The sequence below is a fragment of the Thunnus albacares genome, chromosome 3 (assembly GCF_914725855.1).
Source record: "Thunnus albacares chromosome 3, fThuAlb1.1, whole genome shotgun sequence".
NCBI classification, from domain to species: Eukaryota; Metazoa; Chordata; class Actinopteri; order Scombriformes; family Scombridae; genus Thunnus; species Thunnus albacares.
This window is the reverse complement of record NC_058108.1, coordinates 3,058,934-3,076,060: the sequence shown is the minus strand read 5'-3', so window position 1 is coordinate 3,076,060 and position 17,127 is coordinate 3,058,934. Positions and strand designations below refer to the sequence as shown.

Sequence of the window (17,127 nt, the reverse complement as noted above, 5' to 3'; positions counted from 1 at the left end):
TGCATGTCATACCTGTTTAAGTTAAGGCCATGGCTCCATTTGGCACAGCTCTGCCATCAGAATATTTAGTTTAAATGTGACACCGCTGGCTAACAGTCCACAAAATGAGATGACTGAAACAATACTGTCATCTTACATTGCATTAACCCATTACTACTTGGACCAGAGATCATCTCTTCTTCACAAAAGAAACTATAAACTACTAAAAAAATACCTTTTTTGGAGTTTTGTATGTAAGACTCCTTTAACTAGTGTGCGTTTTATGAGGTACAAAGAAAAAGAAAAATGTTTCATAACGAAGACAACAAACAGACTAAAAAGCACTGAGTTAGTTATGACATGACATTATTACAGAGCTACAGTTCTCCTCTTTGTACCTACCCTGAACCCTGCTCCATTTAACAAGGCAATTCAAGTCTTTTGTTTCTTAAAACAAGTCAGATACAATTTGTTGATGGCCATCAGAAACTGAGAGAGTAGGTCAATATTTCTGACTTCTAAACAACGGATGGACTCTTTGTTTTTCATGATATACTTTGGCATCATTAAAGAAACATGCACAGAGGTCTGGGGAACGGCTCTCCTTAGCTGTCGTAGCCGACCATAAGACGAGGCTGAGTGCTTCATTAGTGAGTGAGTGCATCCCATTATAATCGATCGTTACTCAGATAAAAGCAATACATCATGCAGTCTACGACGGCGACCCAGCGCAGCCATGAACAAAACAAAACCAGGAGCCACAGTTAGAAGGCAACGTGATGCTTTGTGCTGTTTGAAACGTTATACTGTAGGTGCAGCTCGCAGAGAGAAAACAGATCAATTCCACACCTGAGAACTCGTCTGTGTGTTTGTGGTCCAGTTTTGTGAGATTTTTGCCCTGATTGTCTTAAAAAAAAAAAAAGAGAGAGAGAGAGACAGACTACTAGAAGGTGGATTTCCCTCCGTCTATAAATTTACATGCATCCACTGTAAATTAATGCATTTCAAATGAATGATTTTAGTGTAATGAAAAGGTTCGTTATTGGATGTGTTGTGAGTATAAATGTATAAATGCCTCAGTTTAAGAGCTCTGTCTTCTCAAGGTAAACTATTTTCTTCATATCCTTTGAAATCTGAATTAAAAACAGTCAGCAGCATTTAATGCAACGCTGCAATCCTCATAATGGCACTTGTACCCAACTTGGTATCTGTTGCTGGTTCAGCATTGTGCGTTATCAAATACATAAGAACAAAATACTGTTTTAAAATAAAAAATAAACAAAAAGGACTGTCTGAATGGAACAGTGAAATGTCTGCGCTTTAGTCATCCAGGAGGCAGCAGAGTCCTCTTCATAAAGAGGAAAAGGTCCAGTCTTTCTTCAGGCCTCGCTTTTTTTGTCTTTATGGGAGTTGACGACAGGAAAAATAAGTTACACATTCCTTCTACAGGGTGCTGGTCCGACTGATGGCGACTCATCCGTCGGACGAGTGCTGAGTTTTGACCCAGATACGGTGGAGCGGTGCGGAGACTCTGGCTGTCGGGAGTGTGCAGTGTATCCCTGTGGTCAGCAGGGGGGGCTCCTGAGGCTCCTGAGGCTCCTGAGGCTTCGGAGGTCAACTTCAGTTCACCAGCAAGACGTCCTCATAGGTTGTTGTTCTGTGGGAAATTTAAGATGATTCATGCAGTTTTATTTGAAGTAAAAATACTCTACAGTCATGATTTTTTTTATATCACAGTCATACATGCTTATAAGAGTGACTTCATGGTAATATTTAGTGAATATAGTTCAAAATGTTGATAAATGATGTTAGAAAAGGATCAAAAATGCACAAATGTGTTGGAGAAACACTTCATTTTCGAACCTGATCTTCATGGGACCCCAAGTAACTTCAATTTTGATCATTTTAAAAACTAAAGTTAAAAGTTTACTTGATGTTTTACAGGTTGAGGAAAGCGAACCACCCCTCATCTGGTGAAAAGTGCCTCAAACATGCATGTCAGTGGTCAAGCTAGAGACAGAGCTGTAATTCTTAGCTCACAAAAAACAACATGATTTCCACTTGAGTTAAATATTGTGGTGAACACATAAACAGCTTTGTTACCTGATATAACCAGGTAGCTTACACATGTTTCCCCTTCTGTCCTTTTCAGCTACTGTCTCTTATCTCTTGCTTTTTACTTTTAGACATAATTAATTGCAATAGAATTATTCTGTCTTTGTCAGCGTGTCACCTGCCACGTCTAATGAGACGCAGCAGAGAAATCAAATGCTTGTTGTTGATCTCATTTCCTCTCACCTGTCACAGCAGCAGAAGAAGGAACACGGCGACGTCTCCAGACCTCTGAACTTCCCAGAGCTCGGTGCGTCTGTGCACTCTGCTATGAAGGCATGAAGGTCTGTGATGTGTATGGGTTCCTGGGTTTGGTGCTGAGGAAATCAATGAGATTATTATTATTTTTATTTAACTATGTGAAAACTATTTTACGCAGCCGTTTTGACCAGGTTTCATATTCTATACTGTAGTTGTGACACAGGTCAAGCAGTCAGTTTAAGTCGACCCCGTTTCATACCTTGATGGTCTCGTAGGCTCCTGTGATGAGAGCGATGAAGAGCGACAGCACCATGTAGATGAAGAGGGAGATGAAGGTGTACAGGTAAACTTGACTAAACAGCCAAACCAGAGTGCTGCTCTCCTGCATCTCCGAGAACGTCACGAACATGTCGTCTCCGTTAATGAGGGAGAACAGGCACTCCGACACCATGGACAGAGAACGGAACTGCGGGACAGAAAACGATAAACTCAATCAAACCTCTGCAAACGTTAAGAAATGAAGATGAACTGAAATGGAAAGCTGGATTGTTTGTGTAATTATTTACAGACCAAAATAAATTTTTAACAAACCTTCACGTGGTACGGTCCCAGAACGATCCAACCGCAGAAGCAGTAGCCCAGATAGATGACGGCCACGCAGCAGCAGAACCGGATCACATTGGGGAACGCTGCTCGAAGTGTCACGATCAGGATCTGGAGACATCACGCGGATCAGATTACGATGTGAGAGAGAGAGAGCGGAGAGATTAGATTAACAGGGTTTATTAGATTATATCAAACCATTAAGAGGATCATTTTCTCACCTTCTGACAAGTTTATTAAATCAGCAAACCAGTTACAACATTATCAGTTGATGCACAGCGCAGCGTATCTGTAACTCACATTGTACTTCTGGAAGAACGTGAGGTAGCGAATGACTCCCACCCACACCAGCAGAGTGGAGGTCCCCAAGAGGATGCCACATAAGTCATAGGAGGACATATTCTGTCAGGAGAGAGAGAAGGATTATAGTTTGACAAGGAGCACATGGCAGATCATCAAAGTATCGATAAGAGTTAAAATACTCTGTGTGGAAGACTATAAACACCTTAGACTCTATGCCAATTTTGATGACACTGCCAGTGATGGTGAGGATGTCGCTGATGATGAGGAGGATGTACCAGCCGTTAATGAACTCCAGGCGGTCTGCCCAGCACACTTTACGATCCAGAGTCTCCTTGAAGAAGTGCACAAACTCCTGAGAAACACACACACACACACACAGAGAGGAAACATGAGACGTCCTGGCAGTGAGAGGTTTATAGCGACACATCAAGGGGATTATAAACAACGATTTATTCTGTGATGTTTTTTTTTTATATCCTTTGGTTGTAACAGACTTCCCTTACCTGTTGCAGGACGATGCCTCGCAGTATGGAGCGTCCACACAGCAGCAGTGACAGCGTGCACACCAGAGCTACGGCGACATCAAACGCCACACGTGTATAATTCTCAGCTGGGGGGTTCAAAAAGAAAGAAAGCAGAGGTGTTAACAGTCTTTCACTTCGATGTGGCAGCAGCAGAGCCCTTCTGCTTACAACTGCTGCCATATAAATACCTACATGAGGTGAAACTTCCTGTTCTTCAGTATTTATAACTGTAAGAAACACAAGATTTCCTCATTTTGCTTCACACCTTGAGCTTGCTACCAGCTCAGTGTTATCTTTCACTTGTGTACTGCAGTATTAATGCGACTGCTTTGAGTTTTATGTTCATGCTGCTCTCCCTTATTTTCAAGAGCACTGTCCGTCCACTCATCTGTTCTCACCATGTCCAGAGACGCTCGGGTCCTTACACTCCTTTATGGTTGCCTGGTTTTCTAGCCGGATCTTCACCTTACCGCTGTGAGACTTGTTGTCCAGTACTATCTGTAGGAGAGAGGAGACCAGCAGACAATTCATAACCTGCAAAGCTGCAGCATCTCAGAAAATATTGTTTTATGTTTACAGAAATTTAAAGGCTTTAAAGCTATAGTGTGTGGGAGATTTTCTTATATTTTTTAGTTGACATATGCTCTAAAGTATATCTTTCTGTGGATAGATGTTGACTTCTATTAGGGTCATTGAACAGCCCTGCAGCAGTACAGAGATGTTCTCTTCTCAAGTGTTTAAGCGAGCTTCGCCCTTCTAACCAATCAGAGGAGGCCAAAGTCAGTGATGGGAGCTCACAGCTGTCAATCAGTACATGAAAGCACTTCTGGCCAACTGCTCCTCTCATAAAGACGTGGCTTTGGCTTACTCACAAGCTCCTGATACTTGCAATCTAAGAAGTCCGTTACTTCCAGTCCTCAGGGTGAAATCAATACATTGGTCGTGTTGAAGGTGAAGAGCTGAGCGCGACGGAGCACCGAGAGGAAAGGAAGGGAGGAACGGAGTGGTTCGCTTTCAAGTCTCATGTTACTGCAAGCTTGGTTTCCAGAACTTGCATATTGTAGCTTTAATGACATGCTTGTAAAGATCGCTGCTCCTAAATATGTCAAATACAGTAAGTTCTCTTCAACATGTCATGCATCACCTCTGGACCGAGCACCACGGGTTTTACTCACTGTTATGTAAAAAGTGTAGCAGTCTGGGATCTCATTGTTGATGATGGTCTGTATATTGATCGCCTTCAGCTGAAACTCTATGGTGACGTTAACGAACCTTGAAAGAACAAGAAACAAACACATAGTTGGAAATTGAGAGAGAAACAGAGACGGAAGCAGGTATTTCATGTTATTAAAAGAATGACCAAAACCACACATGAAGCAGGATGAGAAACTATTCGTAGCTCTGTGTGAAGTTTTTTGTAATGAAACCCGTGTCGGTGTTCTTGCACACATGCTTGAGTTGCGCGTGTGCAGCAGAGATAAGTGACTCGTTGAATGTCATCAGATACTATAGAGATAATCTTGCTGACGAAGGCAAGATGTGAAAAATGAAGCCTTACTTGTGGAACTTGAGCGTAAAGTTCTTGTAGGTGTTGGTTAGCGGAGCTGGAGGCACCGACAGAGGGTTGACACCTATACAGTCTGAAGACAGACCACACAGAGAAAAGTCATGTTGAGTAAACACTGACATGAATTACTATCGAAAAGAAAGACATTTTGCTATTCCTCTGTACAGTATATATTGAGTACAACATGTAAAATGTATGAAAAAGTAAGAAATCTTATCAGAATTATTAGAGGCAGATCACAAAGATACTTGACACACATGTGATACGAGGTGATGATGATACGAGGAAGTAAAACTTTAAAAAGAGGTTGCATCCTTGTATTTCTCTTCATTCTGCACAGTGAAGCTCAAATATCCACAAACACATTGTTGAGTAGAGGGGGGACTTTATCAATACTTCTCCTCTCCCGAGGTGCATTCATTGTCTATATGATTAAAAAAATGTTTTGTTTTTCAGTTCTTTCAATTGATACAAGAACATGTGGTTAGGGCTCCACATTATGAGCTAAAATGTATGTTATTGTATAAATGTATGTCTGGGATTGTTTATTTCCTGAAGTTTGAGTTATTTTTTTAAAAAAAAGCTTTTGTAGCACTTTGTTGAGAATACACTCCAGCTCCGGCAGCCAGAAAACACCCTGAAACATTCGTCCCACTGAGACATTTCCCTCTGAAGTGATAAGAGAGGTTGCTTATTTTGACCCTTCAGGCAACAACTGTCACTCTGGCTAGTCTGCAGATAATTGTACACTACTCGCCCTCTGACTTTTTAAAACTACATTATATGCAAACTATGCATGAGGCACCCTTTTTTAGAACTATTTATGCTTCATTTGGTCTGCCTCTGTGGCACTATCTGCATTTTACAGTTTATTTTAGTATAAAAAGGAAAGCATACAGTTGTGTTTATCAGTGAACTTGACTGAGATAACAGCCGCTCTGGTTAACACGCAGTGGCACCGACGCTAACAGTGCTTTTTATGTGATGTGACAATTAAAACGTTGTATAACTCATACCACGGTACATATCTCCTTTGATGTGCCGCTGAACTGTAATTTCACAGTTTTCACCGACAACTTGTCACACAGAGAAAAAGTTCACTTATCAGCAGTGCACAGAGCTGAGAACAGCTTTCCAGCACTGCTAGCAATGTTAACGTCTCCTTCACGTCGTACGGCGCGGTTCGTGTACCTGTGATGATGTGAGGGTCTATACTGAAGGTGTCGTTGGCCGGGTCGATGCGTCCCTTCTTGTAGTACTGTTGGCAGAGGGAGAGCGCGCTGCCGTTCACGCCAACATCGTAGACGTATGCGTAGCGTCCCACTGTGGTCTCCGGTAAGGCTAGATACTGGGGAGAGGATGAGAGGAGCCATGGAGACACATCACTGTCTTTGTACTCTGATCTGAATTTCTTTTGTGATTTACTGCCTTTTACATTTCAAACTGTTCACACTGGTTGTTCATGGGCATCAAACGTCTATTCTAGTGTCATGATCGCCGCGCTGAGCAGTGGGCCACCCGGTCGGCCATCTTGGTGGGATTGAACTGAGTGAGGAGCCATGTATTGACGATTTATTGGTACCCGGTTGTTTTTGTGGGGCGATTACAATAAGCGCTCTAACACCACCATCCATCCAACTCGTTTTAGTTTTCCTCTATTACAGCATCCACATCTACAACTTTATCTGGGAATGGCGATGTCGGTCGATCCAGACGGAAATATCTCAACAACCATTTGATTATCTGGCATAAAGTTTGGTACAGACACTCGTGGTTCCCAGATGATGTATCTTCAGTGAACCCCTGACTTCTCCTCTGAACTAAAAAGTCTAAATGGTAGTGGTGGTTTTTGACCAAATACCTGCAAAACTAATGACATTCCCATCAGCCTGAGCTGTACTTTGTGTTTAGTTTAGTTCATTAGCAAATGTTAGCATGCTAACGCTCTAAATTAAAACGGTAAACATTATAGCATTGTTACTGTGAGCACATTTAAATAGAAACACTACAAATACTAAATACAGCCTCACTCCAAAACCATTTGGTTGTAATATTAAAATTATTTGGGCAGCAAAGACGCAGAAACAGGAAGTGAGCTGTATTTGTGCACTGTTGCCTGCAAACTGTTTTCAACAATCCCTTTTTCTCCACTACATTTGAGCTGTGCGTCAAGACAAGACGACTGCCATATGTGTACAAGATTACTACAATATTGATCCAATTCTAACTCGTTATATCTGAGAAGAGGCATAATTTGAAATTGCTTTATTGTCCCTCCTCACTTAACAAAAACTGTACTTGCTCATGTGGGCACAGTTCGAGTCAGGTCATCTGGTTTTTATGAGCTCATATTTTTATCATCCTGCAGGAACACATGTATTATTTATTGCGAAACATTCAGAGTGAAGACAAAAATAGGATGTGGGACTTTTTTCTGCAGTAATTTCACAAGTCAGAAAATAGTTGCTCAGTAGATAAACATGTCCTCATTTTTCTTGTGTGCAATCAATCTTCTTCGATGGGTTAGCGTTACAGCTATAACGTAATAAATCAGCTCTCTCACGCACGAAACCCGACCTCATGACAACAAAACAGCATCATTCAGCCACCAATGTAACTATAATGACTGATATAAAACATTATTGATTCCCACAGGGACCTACCTGCTCCACAGCGTAGAAGATGTGGTCATAGACGTCCTGCTGCGTGTAAACGGCGAAGGAGTCGTCTAAGGACTCATCGTAGTCTTTGAGGAAGAGGTGCTTGAAGGTCATGGTGTTCTCCTCCTTGAAGGTCACCACCACCTGGTTACTGAGGCCAAACAGTACCAACTGCAGCAAAGAGGAGGAGGGTGTTAAAGATGTTGACAGGTCAAAGAAAAAGGAGAGAGGAGAGAATGAGATGCACCATGAGGAGAAGGAGGAGGAGGAGGAGGAGGAGGAGGAGGAGGAGGAGCGGTGATTAAGAAAAACCCTGAGGCTAAGACTTCTTTAAAACTACGCTGTAATTTACGGCTTGTAGATCATGTTCTCAGAATCTCTTCTGTGTGTTTTTGCACCTCATAAATCACTGACAGCCCCGACCTACATGTGAAAATTACATTTCAGCTGCGTCCACTGTAATATATTGTGTACTGAGCCTGTTTGATAAATAAAATGTAGTTGTATAAATGTCTAACTACTAAATTTATTTGGTTTCCACTAACGCAACATAACTCACTAAAGCGTCAATACTAAGCAAACCGGCATGTTGCGTCGCTCTCGGGAAAAGTTCAGCTACATAAATGCAAGATCATTTAAACAACAAACATGACCAGACGCTCATTTGTCTAAAACAGCAGATTGGCACAAAGTGTTTCTATGAAGACAGAAGAAATATGATGGTGCAACATCGCCTCCTCTGAACCCTCATTGTGACAAAACAATCTTGTGGTGACAAAAGGAAGAACGATGCAACGTGACGTACCTGAGCTGTAACAATAATGATCTTCAGCAGCTGCAGGACCAGTTTATACGGCTTGCGGCCTTTGGCATGATATTTGTCACAAGGGCTCATGAAGAAGTATTTCAACTTCCTGCGAATGGCCTCCTCTTCCTGAGTGGCCCCGACCCAATGACCCGCCATTGTCGTGGGCAACTGATGGTTGCTATGGTTGCTACCATGACTGTTACTGTGATGGTCGTGCTCGCCGCTGCTGTCTGTGGACCTGTAGTGAGTCACCGAGCTGGACGGGTCTTGTCGTCCTGGAAAAAAGGAAAAAAAAAAAAAAGATATTTTCTCAGTAATTCTCATGACAGTTTTGAGTGTGATCTTAAGTTTTTAAGGAATTTAATCTCATTCAGGACACTAAAAAGTGCTCAATTGATCCTTTAGCAGAACTCAGACACCTCTGACTGATGGATGAATTCCCTGGTTAATCAGTGCAATATCCCAGAGGCGTGCACGCCGTTCCTCATGCTTTATAGTATCCTAATGGCTGATAGACCACAAAGAGGATTGTTTGTAGACTAAACTACAGTATGTGTCCATGCAATATAAAACACTGGTAGGTGTCAAAATCGCTACGCGGAGACCACAATGTGCAGTATTTTACAACATCTGACCGCAGAGAGATTCTTCTCTCATCATGACTGTCAATGTCTTAACTGTTTAACCTCATTAGAGCCGGTAGTAATGACGCCTGACTCAAAGACACATTCAGGGTTTCCCCCCCAGGAAATTCTTTAGTTGATTTCATAAGTAGGTGATGACCGAAACAATTAGCCACTCCTTAAATATATGATGTTTTCTCTTTTTACCCTCAGTTTCCTGTTTTTTTAAAATCTCTTATATTAGTGGAGGTGGTCTTTGTTTCAGGCGTTGTGTCCCAGGACCACCTCTGTTATAAAACCTTTTCAGTATATGAGGCATGAACGAATGGAGCTGGGTCACACGGTTGTCGCACTAATGAACATCAGGGCGATGATAAATGTCAAACGTCCACGGCAATAAAGCGATTTGGCAAAAACTGGGAGACCAGAACTCAGGACAAGAGCCCTTATTGTGCAGTCCAACAGACAATCACATGAACGGAGCTGGTTTTCGGAGCCCTCGTCCAGTCCTTTATTGCAAAACTTGACTCCACTTTCAACTCGGTGACACTGAGTGCATCCAGCGACAGCATCCTGTCAGCACCGCACGAGTGCTCAAGCCTGAACAGCCTGTCTTCAGCTTTAAAGACTTTCACCTCAGTCTGACACCTTCTCTTTGTCTCTCACTGTCTTTTTAACTTCTTTCTCCTCCGGCACTTTGGACACGTGCTCCACTTAACTACGCTTATGATTTAACGCTTTAAAGTCACGGAAAGTGATGTAACTGAGAGCAGATCGCACAAAAATAACCGATATGTTATTTTTACAGTTAATGATTTCTTCTTTTCTTATCAAATGAGGAGGTGAATCATTCTTCTCTCTTTAAATACAGAAAGGAAACTGATGTCCAGGTACAGCTATAGAAATGTATTTCAACCTTGTGAAAAGGGAGAAATCTATTTTCCCAGAGTCTCTGCGCCATGTCGGCCGGTTAACGCTGAGATCAGTGCAGTAGATGAAGAAGTGAGGCAGATTCCTGGGATGGTTGGGTAAGAGCTGACAAATCTTTGAAGTCAGGCCTGACTGAGTCTGACAAGAGTAAGAAGAGAAATTAAGGAGAGCATGTATGAAGTTACACAGAATAAACCCGAGAAAACACGGAAACACTGATAGATTTTTACCAATAATGTTCTCTTAGAATGATGACACAGGCTTTTAAGTAATATTTAGTAATATGACACTTTGTAGTGAACAGAAGAAAGTATTAAGTAATAATTTTCTATTGTTATTTTTATTGTTATCATCAGTATATTTTTCTTAAAGCCGAGGTATAAGAACATCTGACAGTCTGTCATTTTCAGTTGAAATTATACTGATGTGTCCGATTCAACTGTATAATTGTGAAACTATTGTGGGTTTCTATTGTGTATTGAAACTTCTCGGTCAGACTTAGACAACAACATCTTACTAGTAAACCCACAGGCTGCACCAACAAACAAAAACAGGAATCAAATCAAGCATGAGATCATCTCAACTCGATGCAAGTCTATGCAATATAAATATAAAATGACTAACGATAGAAGTTTTAAATCCTTGTGATAAAACACAGTACATGTAGGTGAGGATAAGAAACAGGATGAAGTGAGGTAAACTACTTTTAATGTATTTCAGTACCACTGGGAAGGAAAATACCCACATCCTGATGTGTAACCACTAGAGTCTTTACACCCACATGATGTCACTTCTGCTGAACATTAGCCACTGCAGCTACAGGAGCAAACTAAGAGATAATGGTTAAAGACATAGTGGAAGAGTAGCGCCATCAGAGAGGAGTCATACAGCCAATTATTAGTTTAAAAAGCATAATCTGTTTGTTAACATAAGCTAACATTAGCTACTGGTCTTACCAGTCTAACAAGGGTGTGTTTTATTGTTTTTGAACTAAGAGAAAGAATGGTGTCATGTCTTCTGTCAACTGTTTCACAGCCTCACTTTCAATAATTATTGTGTGTGCACTGATATGACCTTTAAAATCAACTTCAAAGAACGGGTTTTGAAATTTATGGTGAAGGAAAAAGGAAACAGAGACAGACGAGTTTTGAACACAACACAAAGGCATCAGGTCCTTTACTTTTACTCCGACTTGCAGACGTTACAATAAAAGCTATTTATCATTCAGCTCCAGAGGCCTCTTGAGTTGATCCTAAACGACTGCAGTACAGTACAGCCAGTTTCCTATTATTTCATCTCTATTTATGTATTTACACATCGTTAAATAATGTAGAATTTACTTATTTTAATCAAAATTTGATGTTTTTGTAAAAAAAAATCAATGCAGATGTGGGTAATCCTCGTCTCTGCTTGGTTATTACGGCTCAGAACATAAATGTGATTAATCATGAGATCAGCTGAGAGGTGCTCGTGTTCCTCTTTCACTTTTCTCTAAGTAGGAATAAGCTGCTTTATAAATGCTTTTTAATTCTTCAAACTGGCTCTTTAGAGCATCCTCATGTGTAAGTTTTAGAGGTTCGATAAAGACGGAGAGATCATTTACGGTCAGAAACAAAGCTGCAGGTCGATGTGTCGTGTCTTAACAGGAACCGACCACATCTTGAAAGAAAGTCACAAATCACTAAGTAGGCTAATCACGCTTAACACTTGTCACATGTTAAGACCAGGCCGCTATAAAGAAACAATGAAGAACAGGGTCACCCCTCTTCACATAAAAGGAGATGACTTGTGGTGATTATAGTTGTCCATCCTGAACAAAAACAGAGCATGTGATTACTGCTTTTTCTCAGACAGACGTTGGACTTCATTTAAGTTTGCATGTGCGAGTTCAGATAGACTGTGAGTCAGGACGAATCCAAACAGTCAGCAGAGCAAACCACCGGCTGAGCAGATTTCTCCGACGCAAATGAGAAGTGAAACGGGAGGAACATGCCAATAGAGTTCGATATCAGCGCCGAGTGTAAACAAGGTGAAAGTTCAAGAGGATTTATTACACTGAGAAGGGTTTGGGGATGACACGTCTCCAAATTCTTATCAAGTTTTCCTGTTTTTAAAACACTCATAGATCGTTATACATAGTTTAGCATGAAAAAGGATCTTTTTGGCAACTGTGACTAAAGCCTTCTTTCTTTTTATAGGTAATTATCCATGACCTAAATGTAAACAAGAGTCACCAAAACATAAACCAAAAGGCTGAGACTTGCTGTCATTCTCACATTAACGGTCTTCTAATACAAACTAACAACAGCTAACGACAATTGAACCTGAATAATTAATGTTTTCTAATACTTTGTTAAAAGGAGGCTCCAGAGCGTTCGGCTGAAGACTACAAGTTTAAAAATGAAATAATCTGTGGTGCATTGTGGGTAATGTAGGCGCCGGGTTTTGACAAAGTAAAAGATCATGTGGAATAAAAAGATGATATCTGAGGTTTTAATCCGCTCTCAGTTGGACAGTGTTATAAGAGTGAAACGCTGAGTCAGCGCAGCGCTCTTTTAAAAAGGTGCAATCAGCATTTTTTTTGTTTGGCTTATACTTCAAGTTATCATTCTTCCTTGTGACAACTGAAAATATACAGACTTTTATTTGATCATTCTGAATTATGACTCTGGCTTTCCATCTTTATATTCATCAGTTACATGTTCGAATACGGTTTCAATTCATGTGGCCGAGAGAAAACAGAATTTTGGGTTTTAGATCTTTGGAGGGAAAGCACTTGATAATTATTCTAGTTGATCAAATCCTTACAACTATATGTAGCTTATGATTTCTTAAGTCATTTGTTTTTCAGTAACTATAACTGTGCATGACTCACTTTGGGAAGTGAGTCTAAACCTCAGATATTATGATAACCACATGCGATTATCTGCAGTAAACCACACCTTTATATACACAGGAGTCACTTCCTACATTCATAAACACCTGTTGTTGACTTGTGATCATTTGTAGCTGTTAGAGTGATATAATAACACCAAGGTTATGCAGTTTGGCTTCCGCAAAATTTGCTTTGAGTGATGACATTTTAATGAACTCGGCTCCGAACGAGGCAGACGCAAGGTGCCCCGGCCTCGACATGGGGTTGCGTGCCGCAGGGAGAAGAATGAAAAACAAGCCGAAAGAATCCAAACACTTAACATTTCACGCAGACAATAGGTGCGAGGCTGAGTGCACGCATATCTTTGATCAGAGGAGCGTATCAGTCGTCACGGTAGATAGAAATCGGACAAACAAAAGTGGGTGCACGCCGCTGACCTCGGGCACCAGGTTTGACACTTTAAGACGGAGTCGCTCGAGCTGAATGAATCTGTGAAAATATCTGGCTCTTCTGGTTCACGGTCGCCTGTGGATCGCTGGCAGAAACGCTGATGTGGCTACCTGCCTGTCAATCAAAATCTTCACTGTAACCAAAAATCTGTCAACAAGTCGGTATCAGAGCCCGCATCTGGTCTGGAAGTCCACAGCAAGAGGCCACCCACGGGTTGAAAGTCCAAAACTTCCACTTATTACTGAGCTCAAGGAAATATCTCCAATAAAATATATGATATGCTGACATGGTTTATTTGTATGTAGACAGTGCTTACCCTCAGTGGTATCAGATAGCACAGATAGTTTGTTTTTGTTTCAACAGCAAATCGTCCCGGTTACTCAGGATGATGAATAGACATTGTTTTCTGTAGAGCAGAGTTCATTAATATTTGATAGGAACTGTACTTCCAGTGAAATCTATTCACAGTAAACTATCCTCAATAAACAGGTTTTGAACACCACAAATTAAATTGATCTTACATGTCAACATAGCGGGGGGTGCCAGCAAAAGTCTCAAAGACAAATAACTTAAAACTTAATGCACACACGTGCCACAAAGGGCGAGCAGAAAATTATATTTTTGTAATTTAGGTGAACTGACCCTTTAAGCTGAAGCTTTCTGAACACAAAGCAGTGCTTAATCTGCACTCATAGCTTCTTAAAGCAGAAGTGAAAAACACAGGCGGATACTAAAATGATTCAAAAAGTCTTAATAACCTAGTGAGTAGATCTTAAATCTGTCTCCAAGGGCAAGAATGAGGAACACAATAAATCGGTGGAGCTGTACTCCGTCTACCCCACGTCGACGATCCTGTGAAAAAACTGCAGAGTAAACCATGCGTGAGCACTACACCCTGTTATTATGCATGAAAGAGTCAGAACATTAAGATGTGCTTGAGCCGGTAGATTGGCTGAAGGGGAGTGGATGCTGGTGCAGAATCTGGGTCTTAATGTGGGAGAGAGTCAGTTAGACCAAGAAACCACATAATCCCTGAAACTGGGGCAAATACTTCACACACAGGGTGTCATGCATTCTCTTTCTTCTAGTCAACTATTTCATCATCTATTAATCTGCTCATTATTTTCTAGATTCAGCTTATCGACCAACAGTCCCAAAGCCAAAGATATTAAATCTACAGTGATTATAAAAGTGAAAAGCTGCAAGTCCTCACTTTCAAGAAACTGAGGATCTCAAAAAAATGTAAATCAAACAATCGATTATCAAAATAGTTTCTGATTAATTGTACGCCGATCAGCAAATCAACTCTGATGTAGTTTCTATTCTCCACTTAGACAAACAATTCAAAAGCAAGCACAATGATTATTTTTCAGCAGAAAAGCACGATTAAATGAGTAAAACATATATTTGTTATTATTATTAGTATTACTTTTCAGTCGATCAACTAATCGGTTATTGATTCGACTCTAATGTAGTCTGTTTCTACTGTGTTCATGAGACAAACAGTTTAAAAACAAATGCCTGGAGTTGAGTTAAACTGTACAGCAGCCACATGATCATCAACCGCAGGTCACATCTTCATCTTTCCTGCTGAACTTTCTGTATTAAGACACCGCAGAAGAAAAAACCTTTCTTTGGCAACAAGGGTTGACATGTAGAGTCATCGCGGCAAAAACCTGATGTTGACAGAGCTGCTTGGTGACAAAAAAATGAACTTGGTGATAATGACTGCTAATGACTAATAACTCATCTGCCCAGAACATCATGACAGAGCAAAACACCGCAAAGTAACAGAGATGAGCGTCATGCTGTGGATGTTTCAACAAGAGAACAAGAGGAAAAACAACGATTTCAGACACCAAAATGCAGCTGTGCAATTAATTAAAGTCGTGAGAGAACTTAAAAAACTGTGCATTAGCAAACAAAAATAACCTGTACTTGTAAACAAAACATTTAAATCGCGAGTAACGGCTGAGTGAATGTCGACATTACCTGTGAAGTCCTGCTGTTCTGTCGCCGCCATATTGAACGTTTAAAACACAATAAATAGGTAAATAATAAAGCTAAAACTCTTGAATAGAAGTTTTTTTTTTACTCTAATTCTTTGTGGCTTTGGCTTTTCAGCTGACAGCAGTCCTGAAACCAGCTGCTCTCTTTCTCCTGCTGTTTATTCAACCCTCTTCCTCTCTCGGGTCACGTGACTGACACCATGTGACCAAATCACCCCGAGCTAAAAAAAAAAAAAAAAAAGAAGCCCAAAAACTGGCCAGTGTACTGAAGTGCCAGAGGGTGTAGGACACTGATCTGCAACAGATTTTTAAGTTGATCACGTGCGAGACGTGACATGCTGCTAAACAACTGCATTTTTATTTAGTAAAACCCTAAAAATATCTGAAATGATCATGTTGTGCAGCCTGATGTGAGACATGTCTAGACTTGCTTGTTCATTACTGATGAAAAGCTTCATCAGCCAGCAGGCAGCATGGCTCTCAGTGTCTGTCGGTCTAAATTGAAATATCTAAACCACTTCTGGATGGGTTGTAAATGTTTTACATGCATTCATGGTCACCAGAGGATGAATCCTAATGACTTTAGTGATCCCCTGACTTTCCTTGTAGCTCCACCATAAGCATGTGGTTTTGAGTAAAATGTCTAAGTGTTGCCATGACATTTGGTACATACACTCATGCCCCTCTCAGGATAAATTGCAATCCTTTTGGTGATCCCCTGACGAAATTATTTAAAAAATAGGTTTATGACCAAATACCTGAAACTGTGTTCCTATCAGCCTCAGCTGTACTTTGTGGTTTGTGCTAATTAGCAACTGTTAGTGTAACATTGTTCCTGCTTATCAGCATGTTAGCATCGTCATGGTGATCATTAGCTCTAAGCACAAAAAACAAAATTACTATATGGCCTGTGACTCTTTTTACACAGTGACAGAGAGGTGAATCATGTTTCATGTTTTTTTTCACGCAGAGATTTTCCAAGATTCTGATTTTCTTTTCACTGCTGCTCCTAAAAGACTCTTTACCAAATCGAGTAAAATAAACTCTGTTATTCATAAATTTAGATGATCATAGAGGTCATGACCCACTTGAAGGTTTTCACAATCCATTCTTTTATACATACCTATTGCCAGGTTTTGTTTATCCTCTGAGTCTCTACCCTAATATGTATTTACTATATTTGATGTAGATTCAGATGGAAATTAAAAAACTTCTAAATATTTTTCTCTTATTAAAAAAGCAAACCTAGAAAATGCAACCTCAGCAGAAGTATAAACTGATCTTATTTAGTTCCTCCATGTATGTAAATGTGGTGGAAACATTACAAATATTTTCCAATTAAATTTCAACTCAGTGCTGCAAACGTCTGCAACTTAAGATTCATAAATGTATTATTCATACAGGACTTTTGTGCTGCGTTACATAACATTGGGTGCTTCTATTATGTTACCACTCAACATGGTTAGTTGCATACTAATTTTGG

The 17,127-nt window shown here is 40.5% G+C and overlaps 1 protein-coding gene across 1 annotated transcript; it reads right to left on the bottom strand.

The window, feature by feature from the left end:
* Positions 1-230: 230 nt before the first annotated feature.
* Positions 231-15,858, bottom strand: mcoln1a (mucolipin TRP cation channel 1a). Its single transcript, XM_044345795.1, has 14 exons — positions 15,628-15,858; positions 8,755-9,032; positions 7,953-8,120; positions 6,481-6,637; positions 5,281-5,362; positions 4,898-4,994; positions 4,121-4,220; positions 3,702-3,808; positions 3,401-3,550; positions 3,196-3,297; positions 2,884-3,006; positions 2,552-2,758; positions 2,278-2,408; positions 231-1,636 (listed from the first exon to the last, which is right to left on the bottom strand). Exons 1-14 carry the CDS (start codon positions 15,656-15,658, stop codon positions 1,600-1,602), a joined length of 1,770 nt encoding a protein of 589 aa, XP_044201730.1. The 5' UTR covers positions 15,659-15,858; the 3' UTR covers positions 231-1,599.
* Positions 15,859-17,127: the final 1,269 nt, after the last annotated feature.

What these genes read in the sequence shown, in the direction of transcription:
- mcoln1a (XM_044345795.1), bottom strand. Translation starts at nt 15,658, where the DNA reads ATGGCGGCGACAGAACAGCAGGACTTCACAG. An exon ending in TCATTATTGTTACAGCTCAG is followed by an intron (nt 8,121 to 8,754) that starts GTACGTCACGTT and finishes TCTTTGCTGCAG; the next exon opens with TTGGTACTGTTTGGCCTCAG. An exon ending in CGTTCTTCCAGAAGTACAAT is followed by an intron (nt 3,007 to 3,195) that starts GTGAGTTACAGA and finishes TGATGTCTCCAG; the next exon opens with ATCCTGATCGTGACACTTCG.